Genomic DNA, 22,016 nt, shown 5'->3' with positions numbered 1-22,016 from the left:
AACCAACCCAAAAGTACGCCTCCAAAAAACAACAGTGACAAACAAAATTCTCGGAACCCAGTCTCATCCCTCCCTCCCGCTCCAACCCCCCAATTAGGCTGTGCATATCCCCGCCCCCCCTCCCTTCCAACCAATTCCAGTGTACAACATCAAAAATCTGATTATCCAGTTTGTGGGACTCATCCCATGGGGTACGCAGGAAGGCTCCATCCATCAACCCCTGTACTTGTGACAGAGTGATCGAGTGCTGGCCCGACAGTGCCTGCTCTAGGACCCCAGTCATCCATATATTGACAGATTACTATTCGTTCGCTCAAAATGCATGAGGCTAGTCTTATCCAATTTAGACCTTTAGTTCTATCAGGAGCCACAACCCATTTAATGCACCCAACTTGTAGCAGCAATACATAGTGTTATTCAACATCACTTAGCTTCTCTGTTGAGTCATGTTCTTCTGGGTTTGCCTGTTGTTTCTGCTCCTTGACAAGTTGTTTGGCGTACTGCAGTGCCGCCTTCGCGTCCATAAAAAAGGTGGGCCTACCAGGGCCCTGCACTCTCAGTTTCGCCGGGTAGATTAAGGAGTATTTTGTGCCAGTCTATTGGAACACCTTCTTTGCTGGCAGGACCTCTCTTCGAGCTGCTTGGACTTGGAGTGTGAAGTCAGGATACATGGCAATTCGGTTCCCTTTATATTGCATATCTTCCATACCCCGCGCCATGCGCAAGATCGTGTCGCGGTCTCTATAGTTGAGGACGCGGGCCAATATGGGTCTCGGGGTGCTCCTGGTTTTGGCCGGGCCCCAATGTTCTATGCGCCCTTTCTATGAGAAACATCGGCGAAAGACCATCTCCAAAAATGTCTTTCATCATTTGTTCAATATAACGTTCCATATTGGCTATGTCTGTGGATTCCGCCACGCTTGTATTGAGGACGTTGTTGCGTCGCGACCTCGCTTCCAAATCCTCGTTCTTCTGTTGGATGAGGGCCAGCACTTTATCCATGCCACGTACTTTTTTGTCCAAGTCTGTCTGGCTTTCCTCTGTTTCGGTCACCCGTGTCTCCAATACTCCAACTCTGCCCTCCTGTTTGTCCATCCTCTTGGTCATGCCATCCATGCATGCAGCCAGGGCGTCCATTTTTGTATCTATACCCTGCAGGCTTGTCATTAAGTCCTGAAACATGGATTTGATATTTTCCGCCGGCAGTCTAGTCTGGTCATCTCCCGACGCCTCTTGATCCTGGTGTTCAGGGCCCGGCGTCTTCTGCTTAGATCTGTCGAAAGTTATTTTGGGTTGTCTCGTGTCTGGTTTTCCCATTTCGAGTCCTGGCTATGTTTGTTATGAGAAAATGAGCTCTACTCTTGGTACTCTGTAAATGTCCCGGACGATTGAGTATGTAGAAGGTTACCTGCGCACAGTGGTGCTCACAAGGTCCTGCTTTTTTTGTGTCCTGCTGCTTAGTACTTTTTCCACCAGTCTGTCTGCCTATAGTTGGGTAGCCAGTGGATTCCCGTCGTGCAACTCTGTGCGACTTTCCTATCGAACCATCCCTGTGGCACTGACTACATTCTGTTATACTGATCCATCATTTTGATTATATCCATATCCTCCGGACACTCGTTCCGCCAGTGCACGGGCACTTTTTTATGACATGTGTTAGGCTGCCAGGCATCCGCCTTACATAAGATGTGCACCGATAGTAGCCAGCGTCCTATAGTTATCCCAGTAGTCGCTCGACTCGGCTATGCAGCCCCTGACCTTCTGACGTTTGGTGTCCGGTCTACTCCTAATCACAGTAGTGCCTTTACACCTCGTGGTTTCTCTTTGACCCAGTAATATTCACAATCTCCTTCTCAGGAATTGTGGTCTTTATGCGTGGTTCTGGTTCTGTGGTCGTGACCCGTGGTTTCGCGGATCTCCCCTGCACCTGGGTGTACTCACTACATTATATAGTGCCCATCCAAAATGGCGGCTCGCTCCCCGGCTCTCCGGTTTTGAATGTGCCTCTCGGTGCCGAGGTGTGTATTGGACCGCACTCGTGGCGTCGTAAGTCCCGCTGTCCTCTCCCCGCTCTTAGCTGCGTTGGGAGAGGAGCCGCTCTTTCTCCGTACCTGATATTCGTGCACGTCAGTGTCCGTCCATCGCTCTCGGCACCCTCCACTTCTCGCTCAGCCGTCTCGTGGAGGATCAGTATCGTTGGCCCCGGGATCACCACAGTCTCGCATCTGAGGTGGTTGTAGGTTTGCAGCAGGCAACACCACTCCGGGTCACAAACGATCGGGGGCAACTGCGCCGTACGCCGTTCCGCATTCGGCACTCAGGGCAGTCCGCAATCGAGCTCCCGGCTTTCAGCAGGGCATTAGGCCGCAGCGCTGCAGCGGTCCAGTTAGCAGTTCTCCACGCTCTCTGCAGTTAAGGGCACAGGATTTTCGCAGGGTTTGCCGGACACCCCCCTCTGCCCACAGGGTCCGTGGGGTCCCAGCTACAAAGTCAGTTTGGTGGATAATTGCCGTATTAATTCACTCGATCGGCGGAGCTGCGAACTTAGGCCGCCATCCCGCTCGGCAGCCAAGCCACGCCCCCAGGTAATTAATACTTTAAATTGGCACACAAATATATCTTCTAATTTGATTGACATTGAGCATTTTGACGAATAAGTTATGTCATTTAACAACCTTTAGTAAACCTGATGGACACTTTTAATTTAAGAAAATGCCATTTACATTGGACTCTTCAATTGATATTATTAATTTAGTTAGATGATTAAGGATGCGCTCACTTTCAAAGATGACATTTTTGTGTTTGGCCATAGGGATGAAAGTTCACCAGGTTTTGATCATGCTTGAGATGGGGAGGGTTAAAACCAAGGAAAGACAATTGTGTGTTAAGGATTGTGAATCAAAGAACCTAGTCTATATAGGAAGTCAGCCATTAGTTTCAATCCTAGACTGGATGGATACACTAGCATCTAGGGACAAGGGGGTAGTTGTTGTCATTCCTGTGCAAATTCTTTCCTAAGTTTTGCCCTAGGTTTGCCACGAAAACGGAACAGCCGAAGTAATAAAATTAAGTACTTGCAAGAGAAGAAAACTATTCTTTAATACTTTTAATATGAATATTGCATAAGCCCCTCTTTTTTAATTGTTTTTACCTGTTTGCCCATCAATTTTAACAGTTGATTCCAGCAACTATGGCCTAAAAGCTGTCTATTAACATATATATGAACGCTTGGGCGTCAATTACACTTTTAGTCTATTTCAGAATTAGGCGCAAAATCCTGTTTATGTTTGTAACTGGATTGCAGTTTGGTGGTATTTCCCCATGTGCTAATTCCTCATTTGCTTTTTGACTATGTGCAAATTAAGTACTTCTCCACTGGTTTACAGCATGTAAAACCTGGTGAGGATCTTGATGGGACTAGCATAAAGTTTCCATTTCAGTGAAGTGGCACGTGTATCCCTCCACCAAGATTCCACTTTTCGCCATATCCTACCTCCGCACAGCTCTTCCCCCTTTAAATGTTATGTATTGAACCATTTTCCAGCATATTAAAGCCCCACGTCCCAAACTTCCCCAGGAGATCTGGGGTCTCTCTTTTTCCACTGTAATTTACTCCTACTGGGGATACAATCTCCATAAGATTTAAATAGTTTGATTGACTTGCAAAGATCACCAGATCAACACAAATGTGAGTCCGAAATTTACTCAGCAAAACACTTATCCAGGGATACATATAATTGATCACTGGAGACGCTGAGAAGTATGTGTCAGGAAAGTTGGACCCCTAATGGGAATTAGAAAAACATCCATTATTATATCTGAGAAAAATATAACATGCTTGTGTAAATTTCAACCCAGCACATCCTGTGTTGGTACAGAAGCACTATGTTAATGCAACATTTTCAGGGATATCGCTCACTATGAATGTACACACAATAGCTTAAATGGAACACCTTCACACAGTTGTTAATCAGAAAACATGTCATGGATCCCAACCTCAGCCCGTACGTACCTAGGATAGACATCACTGTGTTAAATTATAATTTGCACATGCATGTATATAATGAAAACATCTCTTTCCCATTTCCACCTTTGTTTCCATTGCTGTTTTTTCATTTATTCTGTGTTAATAAATAACAACAAATATATCGTTGTGTACAGTAAAAGTTTACTTTAAAAGAAATCCAGTGGTTTCTCATAGCTCATATTTAGCACTACACTTTTCCTACAGTATTTTTATTTTTATTTTGAGCATTCCACTACATACTTTTGCAAAAGAAGTGGCAAAAGCTACAGCAAACACACCCTAACGAAATTTCCTGTCATTTAAAAAAACAAAATTCACTTACCTATGACTTTGCCAAGGAACAGACTCTTAGGGTGATTCAAATAAATATCAGAGGCTGATGGAAGACTGTAACTTGCCGGAGCATAATGATCAATCTGAGAGATAAGATGAAACGCAATAAGACATAACCGAGAAAATTGCACTGGTATGCTACATTAAGTTTTTTTATTTAGCAAGTAAAAAGTTCTTTTGCAGTTCATAGTGGTGAAACACATTTCGGTCCTTGCTCACAGATCAGCTGAGAGAAAAAATCCACCCTCTGTTCATTGGAATGAAATAAGGGCGTAACTTTCATATTTACAACCATAAAATAATTATTTTTTCATAAGTATGTCAAAATCTTGTTAGGAGTATTATGAAGACACCGTGGACTTTGCATGTGGCACGTTTTCCCATTTGTGGTGCTTACCCACAGTTTGGTAATACAGACTGAGCTACAATGTGCCTTCAGCAAAGCGCTCTGCAATATGGAAAATTCTACAGGGCTCAAATTAAAAATGGCTTTTTTATTGATATTTATGTTGGCAGTGGCATAGCAAGGGATCCATGAGCCCTATTTGAAGCAAAAAAATGGTCCCTTCATCCAAGGGTGGGTAGTAAAAGATAGACCTAACAGGAGGAGCAGTGCTCACCTTGAATCCGCTCCCACTGCATCTGATGCAGTAATGATAGCTGTAACACTGCAAGACATTTTACTCTTCATCGCAATAGACAAAAATGGCATTGCACAGGGAATCTTATGAAATTCCAGTCTCACCTTCACAATGTCAGTACACTGTGTACCAATTTTCACTCGTACCAACCAACCGAGAGAAGGTTAAAAATGCAACGGACTGATTTTTGACCTGTATTTGCACCAATCTGTTGCCAGTCAGCTCACGATACCTGTCTTTAGTCTTTAAATGTCCTCACAGTTTTATAGTGCCTTACTTAAAAAGTGCAATACAACCAACAAAGCACCCTTAGTACCATAATTTGGGTATTTCCTCATGCAACATTTGTGGACAGGGGAGGCAGGAACGGTCATTTCTGTGCGGATCCATGACTGTGAACACATTGCACTTAGGCCCGTATTACGAATATGGCAGTCCCAAGACCACCGTACCCCTGGTGGCAGGTCGGAACACCGTGTCCTCGGCGGTCTGACTACCTAATTCAGACCCTGGTGGTTGGACCAACAGAAAACAGCTGAAAATGTCAGGATCCCGGCTCTTGCAGCCATGTGAAAAGTGGTGCGGAATGGAAGAGGTGTCGATGCTAGCACCTTTGTGCCTATTCTGACCGCCAACCCAACCTTTTCATGAAAAGGTCAGCAGAAAGACAGTGAGGGGCCCCCAAACACGGCATTGTTTTTTTTACCCAATGGCCATGTGGCTGGGGGCACTTGTTGCCTCCCCCTATGCTTGCACTGTTATGCGCATGTTGTGTGCCATGCTAAGCGTGGTAACAGTGAACGGAAGACAGTGTAGGTGCTGCTGTGCAGCGCAATTTCCTTCAGGCTGACTCTGTGAGCTGAAGCATGCTGCTGCCGCAAGACCGCTGCCAGCACACCGTCAGCCCAGCGGTCAACTCAGAATGCTGTGTTTGGTATACCAACAGAACAACACAACTGCCAATACTGGACACTACTTTGAAATATTTGTCCTGACCTTTATGAATAAAGCATCACAGTCCGTGTATGATTTACGTCACTAGTTTATTGATTCATTTTTACACTAGTGAAACATTAGTATTTATACATGTATCATTAACTTTTTAAGCATGTACAAACAGATCTAAAACAATGCAATGAATGGATTGGCCAGATTGTGGGTTGGATGTGTTGCAAAACTTTAAATGTATTATATATGTATTATATATTGAAGCTCTTTTTGTATTTCATTGCATTGTTTTAGATCTGTTTGTACATGCATAAAAAGTTAATGATACATGTATAAATACTAATGTTTCACTAGTGTAAAAATGAATCAATAAACTAGTGACGTAAATCATACACGGACCGTGATGCTTTATTCATAAAGGTCAGGACAAATATTTCAAAGTAGTGTCCAGTATTGGCAGTTGTGTTGTTCTATTGGTATATTGGGCTTAGCCTTACTGGGTCAGAGCCACGACCCTGTGTTGTTCTACCGTGTTTGGTATACCGGCTTTCTTCTGATTGTTAACTCTGCGTCCTGGTGGTATGAACACAAAGGTTGGAATCAGGCCCTTAATGCTTAATCTTTGGTTTTTATGATTTTTTTTGTCTGTTGGGGCAGTGGTGCTGGTATAATTTTCAAAGTGGAGCTGCTGCCATCAATGGTATATCACTGAACTCACAGGGATTCTGAAAAACCCAAGCATCACACAAAGGAACAAGTGTCGCAAATGACCCACAGCTTTTCAGCAGAAGAATGGGAGGGTGCAGTATGTAGGTGGTGTTGCATTTAGGAGAACATTTTCACAAATATTTTACTAAAGCATGGCGTGGTAACACTCTCCAATTCACAGACAGCACATTTTCCATGGAAATGAACCCTAATTTGCACAGATATACAGTTTTAATGATAAAAATATATATTGAGGAAAAGATAATGTGTGGAAACTGGGTATTTGTAATTTTCCCATCAACAAGTAGTGTCTTTGTTTGTTTCAATCCTGTTAAAATCTTTGTTTTCACAGTTGAGAAGAAAAGAAAAAAACAATCACTTCATTTGTGCTTTCCTGTTCATGTAAAAAAATATTTGGATGGTCCATTTATATGGATTTACTGTCATTTTGTTATGTTAGAAGAAAAAAAAATGCATCCTTTCCTTTAACACTAGCAACATTGTCACATAGTTAACTTTGGTAAAATCCTCACACTTTCTAGTGGGGGAAAGAAAAGGAAAGACCTATCTCCGTGTTAATAAAAGGTGTTAAGACAAAATATCAAATAAAAAGTGTCCTGATACAAAAATATTGCATCAAGAATATCAGGATGTCACAAATATTGTGGACCGGAATATCAAAGGTAAGAATATTGTTTTATGTGTTGTTTTAAATATTGTTGGTAAAAATATAGTGTTAGAAAATATTGTTGTATCTAATATCATTTGAAGGTGTTATTATACATGTATTTTATTGTAGTGTGTTTGATTTTATAGGTTTATTACTTTTTATTAGTATTTTTAGTAAAATTATTTTTTATTTGTGAATTTTTAGAAATTTGTATTTTTAGTTGTGTTAACACCTTAAGCGCGGTGGCAATTTTGCTGCGGTGCGGGCGTTCTGATGAGTGGGTGGGGCCGCGTCGGCCAAAGGATGTGCGCAGTACTACGGAGGTGGTGCTCGCGACGGCCGTTGGTCGACGACTGCAACGAAAGGGTTAATGTGTAAAAATATTGTGAATGTCAGTCAGTCAGCAAACTTTATTTGGTTTTGACAACCGTCAGTCAGTCAATAAACTTTATTCCATTTTGGCAACCATAACTGTAGCACAAGAATACATAGAATACTTAAAAAGATATAAACATATTCGATAATCATTGAACATATTATGCACTGACTGCATCAAACAATCTAAAAGTTAATGTCCTTATTCAGTTTGTCCTGTGTCAGACAGCAAACATTAAAAACAATCATTAAAGTTTCCAGTTCATATCTTCCAATACTCAATCAATGTCAACAAATTTAAGTTTACATATGTTACATTAAAAACTATCTCCATAGAAAACCTTTAAAGTGCAAAGTGCCACCTGAAAATGCAAAAATGAGTAACCTCTATAAGACATTTGTCTTGTAAAGGAATTTTTTGCATAATGAACAGTACAAAATATGATAATTAATCATTTCCTTGCTAAGCTTCTTAGACATAATGCAACGGAAATAAATGTATAAATCATTGAAACATATATATTCTGTTTTGAAAAGGTGGAGGTAATATAGCGCTGGCTTACCTTTCCTTATAATTAGCACCCTCAATATGATCATAATGGTTAAAATAAAAACTATAGCCCTAAATAAATGTAGGGGCCAATTACAATGTGGCTTAGAAGGCTTGGATTCCTTTCCGACCGCCTCATTTTGATTGAGGTAGTCTGAAAGGAATCCAACCGGTCATTCTGGCTGGCTTCCGACGGGCTTAGAGAGCCCAACTACCAGTCAGAATGCGCCAAGTAATCTCAGGGGCAGGCCTTTCCGCCCTTGAAATTACAATGATGGTTTCCGACATGGTTTCCATGCTGTTTTGTCCCACATGAAAACCATGCCGGAAAGTGTGTCTGCAGGGCCTCCTTTGGTGCACGACCTCCGATTGGAGACCGAGGTGGCACCCATGGTGCCCCCTTGTTCATCCCTGCACCTTGTAGCAGGCACCTTGAGGTGCCTGCCACGGGGTGCAGGGATGGACTGCACCTCCTATTTTACTATGGGAGCCTGCAGTACGGCCGGTTTACGACTGGAATGCATGCAGCCATAGTAAAATATAGGAATGCAACTGAAAAGTGCTCGGTCGCATCCTAATGGGGTAGTCTGATCAAGTCAACAGAAGAGGCCAGGAAGGTGATGGACTCCGGAGGTCGGGCGGCCCTGGTTATGCTGGCCTTGTCAGCGGCCCTTGATACGGTCCACCATACCATCTTGGCGGACCGGCTGGAAGAATGTGGGGTCCAGGGGAAGGCTTTAGACATTTTGAGATGCTTCTTGACTAACAGGACCCAGGTAGTTGCGCTAGGGGACTTTGAGTCGAAACCCTTCCAACCATCTTGTGGGGTTCCTCAGGGTTCCTCACTCAGCCCTACCTTGTTCAATGTCTATGTCTCCTCCCTGGCCCCAGTCATCCGCTCCCATGGGTTTGAACTTACATTGTACACAGATGACACACAGATTGTGGTGTCACTGCTACCAGGGAGGGAGACTGATGTGGCCAGCAAGTTCCAGGAGTGCATGAAGGCTGTGAACAAATGGATGGCCGGAAACTGTTTAAAACTTAATTCGGCTAAAACAGAAGTGATACTGTTTGGCTCTATGGTCAATTTTTGGGGCCCGAGTTGGTGGCCAGAAGAGATGGGGAGCCTTCCCGTTCCAGTCAATAAGGTCAAGAACCTGGGGGTCATTATAGATGATAGACTCTCCTATGGACCCCAGGTAAATGCCTTGGCCTCATCTATCCATTGGACACTGAAAATCCTCCGGAAGGTTCTTCCGTTCCTCCCGGGGGAATGCAAACAAACAGTTGTGACGGCCTTGGTGCTCTCACGATTGGATTACTGCAACAGTTTGCTCTTTGAAGCCCAGCAGGGAATACTTGACAAATTACAGATACTGCAGAATGCAGCAGCGCGTCTACTCACAGGCCTCCCTAAGTTTGCATCCATCTCCCATGAATTGGTGAAATTGCATTGGTTGCCAGTAAGGAAGCGGATTCTATTCAAAAGCATGTGTATTGTCTATAAGGCGACCCATGGTATAGGCCCAGCATTCCTGGGGCAACACTTTCCCCTGTATAAACCAGGTAGACTATTGAGGTCAGCCAATTTGGGACTGATCAAGACCCCACAAATCAGGAAAGTTTGTTGGGGAGGCAGGAGCTTTAGCCGAGGGGCGGCGGTGGCCTGGAATGCTCTTACTTTGGCTCTCCGATTGTGCCCTGAGTTGATGACCTTTTGGAGAAAGCTAAAAACGTGGCTTTTTGTAAACTAGTTCCGGGGATACAGTTTGGGAGTTATCTGGATAGCGCCAGGACACCGTAAGGTAACAGTGCGCTCTATAAATGTCACAAATAAATAAATAAATAGTTGGGACCGTCGACCAGGTGTCAGTCGGTCCCATGACAAATGCAGTGTCGGACAGAAGTAATTCCGCCCCACATCATAATGAGCCCCTTAAAGTGCAGAGTGCCACCTGAAAGTACAAAAATATTAACCTTTAAAGATTTTGTCTTAAGAGAATTTGTAGAGTAAAGTGCAATACAGGATATGAAAATTTGTCATTTCCCTAAACATTTTAATCACACTGCAGCAGAGATACATTTATAAATAATTTGCCATATATATATATATATATATATATATATATATATATATATATATATATATATATATATATATATATATATATATTGTTACACAAATTGCCCTGAAGCATTCGGAAGGCACTCGCGTTGCTCCGCCATCCAGCATTATAATGCAGCCTGTTCACTCACCCTGTATGCCATTTCATATAGCCGACGCGTTTCAGGGCTCAAGGCCCCTTCTTCCTGGGCAAAGACATACACACACGAAGCCTGCATTTCACTTTTTCGGTTTTATTTCAAACAGTCCTGCGCCCGTGGGCGTGTTCTTGTTACACTTCCCTCAATGGTTTCTGGGGCTTGGAGTCCTTTATGCAGGTAAGTGCGTTCTTCAGTATGCGCTAAATAAAGTTCGTTTTGTCTCTAAGTGAGTTACAGAGCTTTGAAACAGGCCAATTTCACATATATGAGCAACGTGCTGTTTAACCTGAATTGTTCAGAGATGCAGCCTCTGGCAGCTGGTGACTGTCGTTTCCTCCAACTGTCGACGGTGCTCTTCCCACGGCCAGGCTGCCGTGCGATAATTTTGTTACACAAATTGCCCTGAAGCATTCGGAAGGCACTCGCGTTGCTCCGCCATCCAGCATTATAATGCAGCCTGTTCACTCACCCTGTATGCCATTTCATATAGCCGACGCGTTTCAGGGCTCAAGGCCCCTTCTTCCTGGGCAAAGACATACACACACGAAGCCTGCATTTCACTTTTTCGGTTTTATTTCAAACAGTCCTGCGCCCGTGGGCGTGTTCTTGTTACACTTCCCTCAATGGTTTCTGGGGCTTGGAGTCCTTTATGCAGGTAAGTGCGTTCTTCAGTATGCGCTAAATAAAGTTCGTTTTGTCTCTAAGTGAGTTACAGAGCTTTGAAACAGGCCAATTTCACATATATGAGCAACGTGCTGTTTAACCTGAATTGTTCAGAGATGCAGCCTCTGGCAGCTGGTGACTGTCGTTTCCTCCAACTGTCGACGGTGCTCTTCCCACGGCCAGGCTGCCGTGCGATAATTTTGTTACACAAATTGCCCTGAAGCATTCGGAAGGCACTCGCGTTGCTCCGCCATCCAGCATTATAATGCAGCCTGTTTACTCACCCTGTATGCCATTTCATATAGCCGACGCGTTTCAGGGCTCAAGGCCCCTTCTTCCTGGGCAAAGACATACACACACGAAGCCTGCATTTCACTTTTTCGGTTTTATTTCAAACAGTCCTGCGCCCGTGGGCGTGTTCTTGTTACACTTCCCTCAATGGTTTCTGGGGCTTGGAGTCCTTTATGCAGGTAAGTGCGTTCTTCAGTATGCGCTAAATAAAGTTCGTTTTGTCTCTAAGTGAGTTACAGAGCTTTGAAACAGGCCAATTTCACATATATGAGCAACGTGCTGTTTAACCTGAATTGTTCAGAGATGCAGCCTCTGGCAGCTGGTGACTGTCGTTTCCTCCAACTGTCGACGGTGCTCTTCCCACGGCCAGGCTGCCGTGCGATAATTTTGTTACACAAATTGCCCTGAAGCATTCGGAAGGCACTCGCGTTGCTCCGCCATCCAGCATTATAATGCAGCCTGTTCACTCACCCTGTATGCCATTTCATATAGCCGACGCGTTTCAGGGCTCAAGGCCCCTTCTTCCTGGGCAAAGACATACACACACGAAGCCTGCATTTCACTTTTTCGGTTTTATTTCAAACAGTCCTGCGCCCGTGGGCGTGTTCTTGTTACACTTCCCTCAATGGTTTCTGGGGCTTGGAGTCCTTTATGCAGGTAAGTGCGTTCTTCAGTATGCGCTAAATAAAGTTCGTTTTGTCTCTAAGTGAGTTACAGAGCTTTGAAACAGGCCAATTTCACATATATGAGCAACGTGCTGTTTAACCTGAATTGTTCAGAGATGCAGCCTCTGGCAGCTGGTGACTGTCGTTTCCTCCAACTGTCGACGGTGCTCTTCCCACGGCCAGGCTGCCGTGCGATAATTTTGTTACACAAATTGCCCTGAAGCATTCGGAAGGCACTCGCGTTGCTCCGCCATCCAGCATTATAATGCAGCCTGTTCACTCACCCTGTATGCCATTTCATATAGCCGACGCGTTTCAGGGCTCAAGGCCCCTTCTTCCTGGGCAAAGACATACACACACGAAGCCTGCATTTCACTTTTTCGGTTTTATTTCAAACAGTCCTGCGCCCGTGGGCGTGTTCTTGTTACACTTCCCTCAATGGTTTCTGGGGCTTGGAGTCCTTTATGCAGGTAAGTGCGTTCTTCAGTATGCGCTAAATAAAGTTCGTTTTGTCTCTAAGTGAGTTACAGAGCTTTGAAACAGGCCAATTTCACATATATGAGCAACGTGCTGTTTAACCTGAATTGTTCAGAGATGCAGCCTCTGGCAGCTGGTGACTGTCGTTTCCTCCAACTGTCGACGGTGCTCTTCCCACGGCCAGGCTGCCGTGCGATAATTTTGTTACACAAATTGCCCTGAAGCATTCGGAAGGCACTCGCGTTGCTCCGCCATCCAGCATTATAATGCAGCCTGTTCACTCACCCTGTATGCCATTTCATATAGCCGACGCGTTTCAGGGCTCAAGGCCCCTTCTTCCTGGGCAAAGACATACACACACGAAGCCTGCATTTCACTTTTTCGGTTTTATTTCAAACAGTCCTGCGCCCGTGGGCGTGTTCTTGTTACACTTCCCTCAATGGTTTCTGGGGCTTGGAGTCCTTTATGCAGGTAAGTGCGTTCTTCAGTATGCGCTAAATAAAGTTCGTTTTGTCTCTAAGTGAGTTACAGAGCTTTGAAACAGGCCAATTTCACATATATGAGCAACGTGCTGTTTAACCTGAATTGTTCAGAGATGCAGCCTCTGGCAGCTGGTGACTGTCGTTTCCTCCAACTGTCGACGGTGCTCTTCCCACGGCAAGGCTGCCGTGCGATAATTTTGTTACACAAATTGCCCTGAAGCATTCGGAAGGCACTCGCGTTGCTCTGCCATCCAGCATTATAATGCAGCCTGTTCACTCACCCTGTATGCCATTTCATATAGCCGACGCGTTTCAGGGCTCAAGGCCCCTTCTTCCTGGGCAAAGACATACACACACGAAGCCTGCATTTCACTTTTTCGGTTTTATTTCAAACAGTCCTGCGCCCGTGGGCGTGTTCTTGTTACACTTCCCTCAATGGTTTCTGGGGCTTGGAGTCCTTTATGCAGGTAAGTGCGTTCTTCAGTATGCGCTAAATAAAGTTCGTTTTGTCTCTAAGTGAGTTACAGAGCTTTGAAACAGGCCAATTTCACATATATGAGCAACGTGCTGTTTAACCTGAATTGTTCAGAGATGCAGCCTCTGGCAGCTGGTGACTGTCGTTTCTTTCAACTGTCGACGGTGCTCTTCCCACGGCCAGGCTGCCGTGCGATAATTTTGTTACACAAATTGCCCTGAAGCATTCGGAAGGCACTCGCGTTGCTCCGCCATCCAGCATTATAATGCAGCCTGTTCACTCACCCTGTATGCCATTTCATATAGCCGACGCGTTTCAGGGCTCAAGGCCCCTTCTTCCTGGGCAAAGACATAAACACACGAAGCCTGCATTTCACTTTTTCGGTTTTATTTCAAACAGTCCTGCGCCCGTGGGCGTGTTCTTGTTACACTTCCCTCAATGGTTTCTGGGGCTTGGAGTCCTTTATGCAGGTAAGTGCGTTCTTCAGTATGCGCTAAATAAAGTTCGTTTTGTCTCTAAGTGAGTTACAGAGCTTTGAAACAGGCCAATTTCACATATATGAGCAACGTGCTGTTTAACCTGAATTGTTCAGAGATGCAGCCTCTGGCAGCTGGTGACTGTTGTTTCCTCCAACTGTCGACGGTGCTCTTCCCACGGCCAGGCTGCCGTGCGATAATTTTGTTACACAAATTGCATGGAAGCATTCGGAAGGCACTCGCGTTGCTCCGCCATCCAGCATTATAATGCAGCCTGTTCACTCACCCTGTATGCCATTTCATATAGCCGACGCGTTTCAGGGCTCAAGGCCCCTTCTTCCTGGGCAAAGACATACACACACGAAGCCTGCATTTCACTTTTTCGGTTTTATTTCAAACAGTCCTGCGCCCGTGGGCGTGTTCTTGTTACACTTCCCTCAATGGTTTCTGGGGCTTGGAGTCCTTTATGCAGGTAAGTGCGTTCTTCAGTATGCGCTAAATAAAGTTCGTTTTGTCTCTAAGTGAGTTACAGAGCTTTGAAACAGGCCAATTTCACATATATGAGCAACGTGCTGTTTAACCTGAATTGTTCAGAGATGCAGCCTCTGGCAGCTGGTGACTGTCGTTTCCTCCAACTGTCGACGGTGCTCTTCCCACGGCCAGGCTGCCGTGCGATAATTTTGTTACACAAATTGCCCTGAAGCATTCGGAAGGCACTCGCGTTGCTCCGCCATCCAGCATTATAATGCAGCCTGTTCACTCACCCTGTATGCCATTTCATATAGCCGACGCGTTTCAGGGCTCAAGGCCCCTTCTTCCTGGGCAAAGACATACACACACGAAGCCTGCATTTCACTTTTTCGGTTTTATTTCAAACAGTCCTGCGCCCGTGGGCGTGTTCTTGTTACACTTCCCTCAATGGTTTCTGGGGCTTGGAGTCCTTTATGCAGGTAAGTGCGTTCTTCAGTATGCGCTAAATAAAGTTCGTTTTGTCTCTAAGTGAGTTACAGAGCTTTGAAACAGGCCAATTTCACATATATGAGCAACGTGCTGTTTAACCTGAATTGTTCAGAGATGCAGCCTCTATATATCAGTGATGTCATGAGTGATGTCACTGACCATGTCATGAGTGATGTAATATGTGACGTCATCAGCAGTGCATTGCAGGCGCGCAAGTTATAGTGAGTCCAACTAACTATAACGTGGAATTTCAATGGTTTTATGTCAGTAAAATTTCCAGCTAACTATAACTGGTGTGAAACCTATGGTTTTTTCAGTGAATTTAATAGTTTTTTTAAATGCTAATTCCTAACTATAACTGGTGTGAAACCTATGTTTTTTTCAGTGAATTTAATAGGTTTTTTAAATGCTAATTCCTAACACTCTGGGACATTCTGTCATTGGGCTCTAGTTGGGCTATATCTGGCTGATATTTGGGCTACATTTGTTTTTTTTTGTCTCTGGTGGCCATCTTTGGGCTACATTGGGCTACATTGGGCTACATTTGGGCTCTAACATATATATAGCCCAACGCAGCCCAATATATATTTTTTCAAAGATAATTTTCGGAAAAACCACTGGAGCATATATCTTGAGACATAGCAAAGGCACATCGGGCTACCAGTCCCTACAATTTTGCCAAGTTTGGTGGAAATCCATTCAGCCGTTCGGGCTAAAAGTGAGTTCGACCGCCCTATGGAAATTACCATGGAGAAACACGTTTTGGGACCCCCCTTTTATCTCGGCCCCGCTTGACGAATCCACCCCACATTTTCAGGGAAGGAGCGGAGCGGAGCGGGCCACCTAATTTGAGAAATTCGCAAAGATTCGTCCACCGGCGCAAAAGTTATTCCCAATAGAATTTTGCGGATTTCCTATGGAAAGTAGATCCTAACTATAACTACCTACTGGCGACCGCTGTCATGTGATCAAGGCTTTTCAGCCGAAACGTTATGGCGACAGCTGAATAAAACAACTAACCAGCATCCAAGTGTGGTCCGTGTCTGTTTCCAGCGCGATCAGGCAGAGGTGATTGTGGCAGGAGAACGGAGGTTTTCCATTTATGCAGCCGTTACGATATCACACGGCTTAACACGGACCCCTTTCGTAAGCCAGCTTGAGAGGAAAAAAGCTGGCTGGTCGACGCGAAGTGATATCCGGTCTGAGGCGTTCCTCGGATTCTGTTGGTGGCTTCTGGTAACGGAGATTAGCGTCAGACCCCCTTGGAGTACGGAGATTGGAGACGTAAGTCCAGTCCTCCCGGAAGCGGCACAGCAAGGAAGTGCGCGAGTTCAGGAGTAAGGACGGAGGACTACGCGGCAAGAAACAATCAAGGTACCGGTGGGAGGAAGGCACGGATGCGCGGGGTCACCTGTGGAGGCAAGTTTAAACAGCCACGGTGTGACGTGACGCCCGCATATATTAATATCAGCGCAATAGAATGTCTGCCGACAGCGTAAGAGAGCGAGAGGCAAGGGCAAGTACAATGTTCTCGGACAAACAAGCGGTAAAACCGGCTAGCGAGACACAAGAACAGGCGGCCAGCAGCTCTAAAAATGTATCCCTGACTGACAAAATTAAAATACTTGAAAAGAAATCCCGTCAGGAACAGAGCAAATGGTGGGAGTCAAAATCCCTGCAAAGTTACATTGAAGTTAGGAGGATACCACGTGGCTTACGCATCCTAACGGCTCCCAGTTACGAAAATCCGAACCCGGACCTAATGAAGGAGTGGGCCGAGATAAACCTAGAAGCTTCAAGACAGCAGGTCCTAGTCCTAATAAAATATGCGGATATCGACAGAGCACGATTATTGGAGGAAATATCCAGCATTTATGAGGAATTGGAGGGAATGGGTCCGGAAGATGAAAAGGAGAAATTATTAAAAGAAATGAAAATCAGGTTGAAAAAAGAGGAGGAAAAAATCATAGACCGCAAAACTTACAAGTTCCAACGAGATCGTAGGGATTACGAACTAGGACAAATTTTCACATTCTCTAAAAGATATGACTCTCTACGCAATGCGTCTGCAGGCAAAAGTCAGGCAACTAAACAACCCAGGGTGTCTCAAGCAAGAACACGAAAGGATCAGGCTGACTCAACAATGTCAGATTTCAGCTCTGAAGGTGGGAGTGGATCAGAGTCTGAACAAAGAGAGACTAATGGAGATTTACAACAAAAAAGACCCTCTCCTGGCGAAGAAATTGTTTTTTTATGCCAAAACAGACTGCAATCATTAAGACCTGGGACGCGAAAAAATTACAGCGAAGCAGGAAGAACTACATCTCGAGGAAGAGGAGGAGGGCAAGGCAGCGGAGGCAAGTCAAATCAAGCCACATGGAGAGGCCGGGGCAAATGGGACAAGAAACAATAACCCCGCAAAATAACACAGTGATCAATTTAACTAAAATGGATCTAACTCAAAAAGAGGAACAAATCCTACAGCTGGGATTATCGTTCGCCCCCAGATCTAATCTGGATTATGCCAAAACACGGACAGACATATATAAAGCAGTAAGGAAATTAAAACTTAAAAAATACCATAAGCAAAGGCAAAAGAAGGGAGATATCTCCCAGGAAGAAGAACAAGGCACTCTAACACAGGAGATGGAGGACTTATGGTTAAATGAGGGCGAAGAAAAGCAACCGCCTCTGCCTGATATTTTTGGTGGAACAAGAAGGAAACAGAAAGAGGGCGAAACGGGACTAACCAAGCTGAAACCCCCATCAACGTTTTGCCCGATACTACCACGAGATGGAATAGATATCTTCCATGAAAATGTGACCAATGATCTCAAGGAATTGCAAAAACGCATAAACAAGGAACGCTACAAAAATAATGAACAGACCAAGGAGTATGAAAAGTTAATAACGAAACTAAGCAAGGACAAAAATATAGTAGTTCGTCCAAGTGATAAGGGTGGCAACGTAGTTCTGCTTACCAAGGAAATGTATGAAAAAGAAGCACTTAAGCAACTTAATAATCGACAACATTATGAGAGAGTGAGCATGATAACAGTCAAAGGTTGGCAAATGGAATATCATGGCTGGTTGTCAAAGTGGAGAAGGAGGAATCTCATATCGGAAGCAGAATACAGGTACTTAAAGGTGGACTATCCAGTGATGCCATGTATTTACTTCATTCCAAAAGTGCACAAAGACCGTGAAGAACCCCCGGGGAGACCTATTATCAACGCAATGGGGGGACTGCTTGAAAATACATCGGTGTATATAGATCAATTTCTACAATCCTATGTGAAAAACTTGGATTCATATATCCGGGACTCTAGTGATTTCCTTGGTAAAATGCGCAATATTGAGTGGCAACCGGGAGACTGGCTGTTGGCACTAGATGTAAGTTCTTTGTATACAAGTATTAAACATCTAGATTGTATAAATGCGGTCAAATACTATCTATCTAGAAGAGCTGCTGACTGTAAAGATCACACTGAAATGTTGCTAGTTATGTTGACTTACTGCCTTGAACACAATGTCTTCATATTTAACAATCTTCTGTACCGACAATGTCAAGGTGTGGCAATGGGGGCCAGTTTTTCACCAAGCGTGGCATGTTTACACATGGGGGCTTGGGAAGAACTGGTCCTCAAACCCAGCTTTGAAAAAGAAATGAAAGAAAACATTGTATCATGGTATCGTTTTATTGACGATCTGATTGTAGTGTGGAGAGGGCCGCAGGGAGATGCGGAAAGATTCATTGAAAACCTAAACAATAATGAATTGAACATTAACTTTACCTATACAATGAGCCAGATTAAGATCCCTTTCTTGGATATAGAAATTTACATCAGTGAGAATAAATTAGCAAGCAGGCTATTCCGTAAAACAACAGCAGGGAATACGATCCTACACGCCAGCAGCACTCACCCAGCCCATCTTATACGGAGTATTCCGTATGGTGAGATGCTAAGGATACGCAGGCTATGTAGCGAACCCAGTGAGCTGCTAAAAGCACAAGATGAATGTGCCAAGCGGTTCATGGAGCGAGGCTATAGTAAAGGGATCATCCAACAGGCTATCACAAAATCCATGGTCAAGGACCGTAAGGATTTATTAGGTATCATAGAGACCTCGGCTGAGGTATCAAATGAAGAACCCGTATTCAACCCTGACCACAATAAACAGCCGGAACCTTTCCGCATAGTAGTGGGGTTTTGTAATCAACACCAGGCAATACGTAAAATTATCAACAGAAACTGGCCAATTGTCAGTAGTGACCCTCTAATAGGACAAGATCTCCCTAAGAAAGCCTCCTTAACCTTCAGTAAAGCCCCCAACATGAGACAAAGACTGGTGGTAACTTGCCCAGAAATTATCGACAGTAGCTCTTGGTACCAGAACAATCAAGGCTTTTTCAGGTGCAAAACCTGCAAAGCATGTGTCCATGGAGTCAACAAAAAAGTGTACAAGGATGGATTCAGTGAGCATGAGCACCGCATCACTAAAGTCCTGACTTGTAAAACGGACTTTGCGGTGTACGTCCTTGAGTGCCCTTGCAAACGGCAATATGTGGGAAGCACGAAGCTTCCAGTGCATAAAAGAATATTGCAGCACTTAAGGGCGATAACCACGCAGGATAACACCTATCCCGTGGCGAGGCACTTTAAAAGTCATCACCAGAGCAACAACAAGGGCCTACAATACTGGGTGGTGGATGCTGTAAGTGTGAGCAAGAGGGGAGGCAATAGGGAAAATAAATTACGGAAAATGGAAACCAACTATATACTCAAGTTTAACAGTAAACAGCCAGTAGGTTTAAACTTGACTGAAGATCTGTATACATGCTTGCATAATTAGTGACAGCAAATGATAGAAATGCCCAAATGAGAGAAATAAGAGTGTCAATACAATGTAAATGTAAATAGGGTGTGTGTATATATATGAATTAGAAAAAGAGAAAAACATAGAGGTATATTTTTGGAAAGTTGCGATATATATTTGTAATAAGATACAGTTGTATATAAATGATTTTAACATCAATTGTAAATAATGAATAGTATATAAAGTGGGTTGGGCAACTATCATAGTCACTAATGAAACCAAAAATATGTTAAAAGAGTAAAAAGTTGGAGGACCATTTTTCAATGATAGATAGTACTGTAGTCAACAACCTGAGTCAAATGAGAATGGTCATGAGGAGTTATGTAACTGGGAACTATGATGACAAAAAGAACAATCTACATATACCTGTCATATGATGTAGAAGTAAAACAAGGGTGGCTCAACAACTAAAACCGTGAAAAGTAATTGTCAAAAGCATAGCCCTAGTTTAAATAGTTTTTACACATTGTTTTGCACAGGAGCACGTTGTATGGGATACGGGGTAAAAACACTTATAATGCAAAAAATGGTAAAAAATGAAATGTAATTTAAATATTTTGGAGGAATCTAAATCACAGCAATGGATTAACAGACGGTTATAGGGATTTAACCAAGAATTGCATTAAATATGGCAACATTGTGAAAATGTCAAAAATCTATATATATATAATTTTTTGTATACACATAGGGATTTATCCCAATATTGTGCAATAATACTTAGGGATTTATCCCGATATTAGAAGAGAGTGGACTACAAATGACGATAAAAATCATTGTAAATATGTGTATATATTGGGACAATGCAATGTGTAAGTCCATCATCTGTTTTTACCAAATGTATGCAAGGTTTGAAAAGAACCAATCACTAATGAGCACTGTGCACTTTAAATATGTCTAAAAAACAAGGTTACGCTGTCATGTGATCAAGGCTTTTCAGCCGAAACGTTATGGCGACAGCTGAATAAAACAACTAACCAGCATCCAAGTGTGGTCCGTGTCTGTTTCCAGCGCGATCAGGCAGAGGTGATTGTGGCAGGAGAACGGAGGTTTTCCATATATATATATATATATATATATATATATATATATATATATATATATATATATATATATATATATATATATATATATATATATATATATATATATATATATATATATATATATATATATATATATATATATATATATATATATATATATATATATATATATATATATATATATATATATATATATATATATATATATATATATATATATATATATATATATATATATATATATATATATATATACTGTATGGAAAAGCTTAGGGATATATAATGCTGGCCTGCATCCCCTAATACTCAACTCCCTCAATAGTGGAATGATCAAATCTCTTTGAGGTTTGGAGTATAACTGGCAGAAAAAAAGGAAGCACAGCATGTTCTGGGATGAGTTGGAGTCAGATGGGCAAGGATCCAAGTGAGAGTCACAGTAGATGAGCAATACTAAATCTAAATCTAATAATATAAAATCTTTTAAAGGGACCAAAAGGGAACAAAAGGTATGGCTTAATTTGTTCGGTACTAACCAGGGGTAGATAATTGACTATACGCTTCTTACCTGACTCCATACGTTCCCTAGGCACTATTAAAACAGTTAAAAAATCCTGCTTTAGCTGAGATTTTGAGACAGTAGTAATGAATTGTGGATTTGTAAAATATTCTGGTCTCCCCATAAGTTCAAACTGCTTTTTAATATAGCTAAGAAAAAGGTATTTTTTGAACATGATCCAAACTTAAACAGCCCTGCATTATAGCTTGATTGAGGGCTGTCTCTTCATTTGACCAAATAGAGCGCCTTAACATAATTGGGGCAGTTTTAATGCAATGTGTTAAAGACCTAGTCCCATAAAACATAAAATACTCGGGAGGCTAAAGGGATTGTCATTAGTCTTCTAAGAAAGGCATTTTCTATTGTTTGCAAAGTGGAAAGATTGCAAAGGCCCCAAACACCGGCCGCATACAAGATTGCAAAGCAACACCAGGCAATATAGATGTTAATTATTGCATCAATGGATATGGAGCTTAATTTCCTTGCAAATCTAAATAAAGCCTCTGTAGTTTTATCAAAACTCCTTTTCC

General features: G+C 43.1%; 1 protein-coding gene across 1 annotated transcript in view; it reads right to left on the bottom strand.

The window, feature by feature from the left end:
- Positions 1–3,883: 3,883 nt before the first annotated feature.
- The window catches only part of CNTNAP2 (contactin associated protein 2), a 2,542,823-nt gene continuing 2,524,690 nt past the window's right edge, over positions 3,884–22,016 (bottom strand). Inside the window, exons 21-22 of the mRNA XM_086939829.1 lie at positions 4,350–4,443; positions 3,884–3,918 (exon numbers count right to left, since the gene is read on the bottom strand). Of these exons, the coding sequence (XP_086795955.1) occupies positions 3,884–3,918; positions 4,350–4,443 (129 nt within the window). The remainder of the gene's footprint in view (positions 3,919–4,349; positions 4,444–22,016) is intronic.

The sequence above is a fragment of the Lissotriton vulgaris genome, chromosome 10 (assembly GCF_964263255.1).
Source record: "Lissotriton vulgaris chromosome 10, aLisVul1.2, whole genome shotgun sequence".
Taxonomy (NCBI): Eukaryota; Metazoa; Chordata; class Amphibia; order Caudata; family Salamandridae; genus Lissotriton; species Lissotriton vulgaris.
The sequence above is the reverse complement of the archived record's forward strand: the minus strand, read 5'-3'. Positions and strand labels throughout refer to the sequence as shown.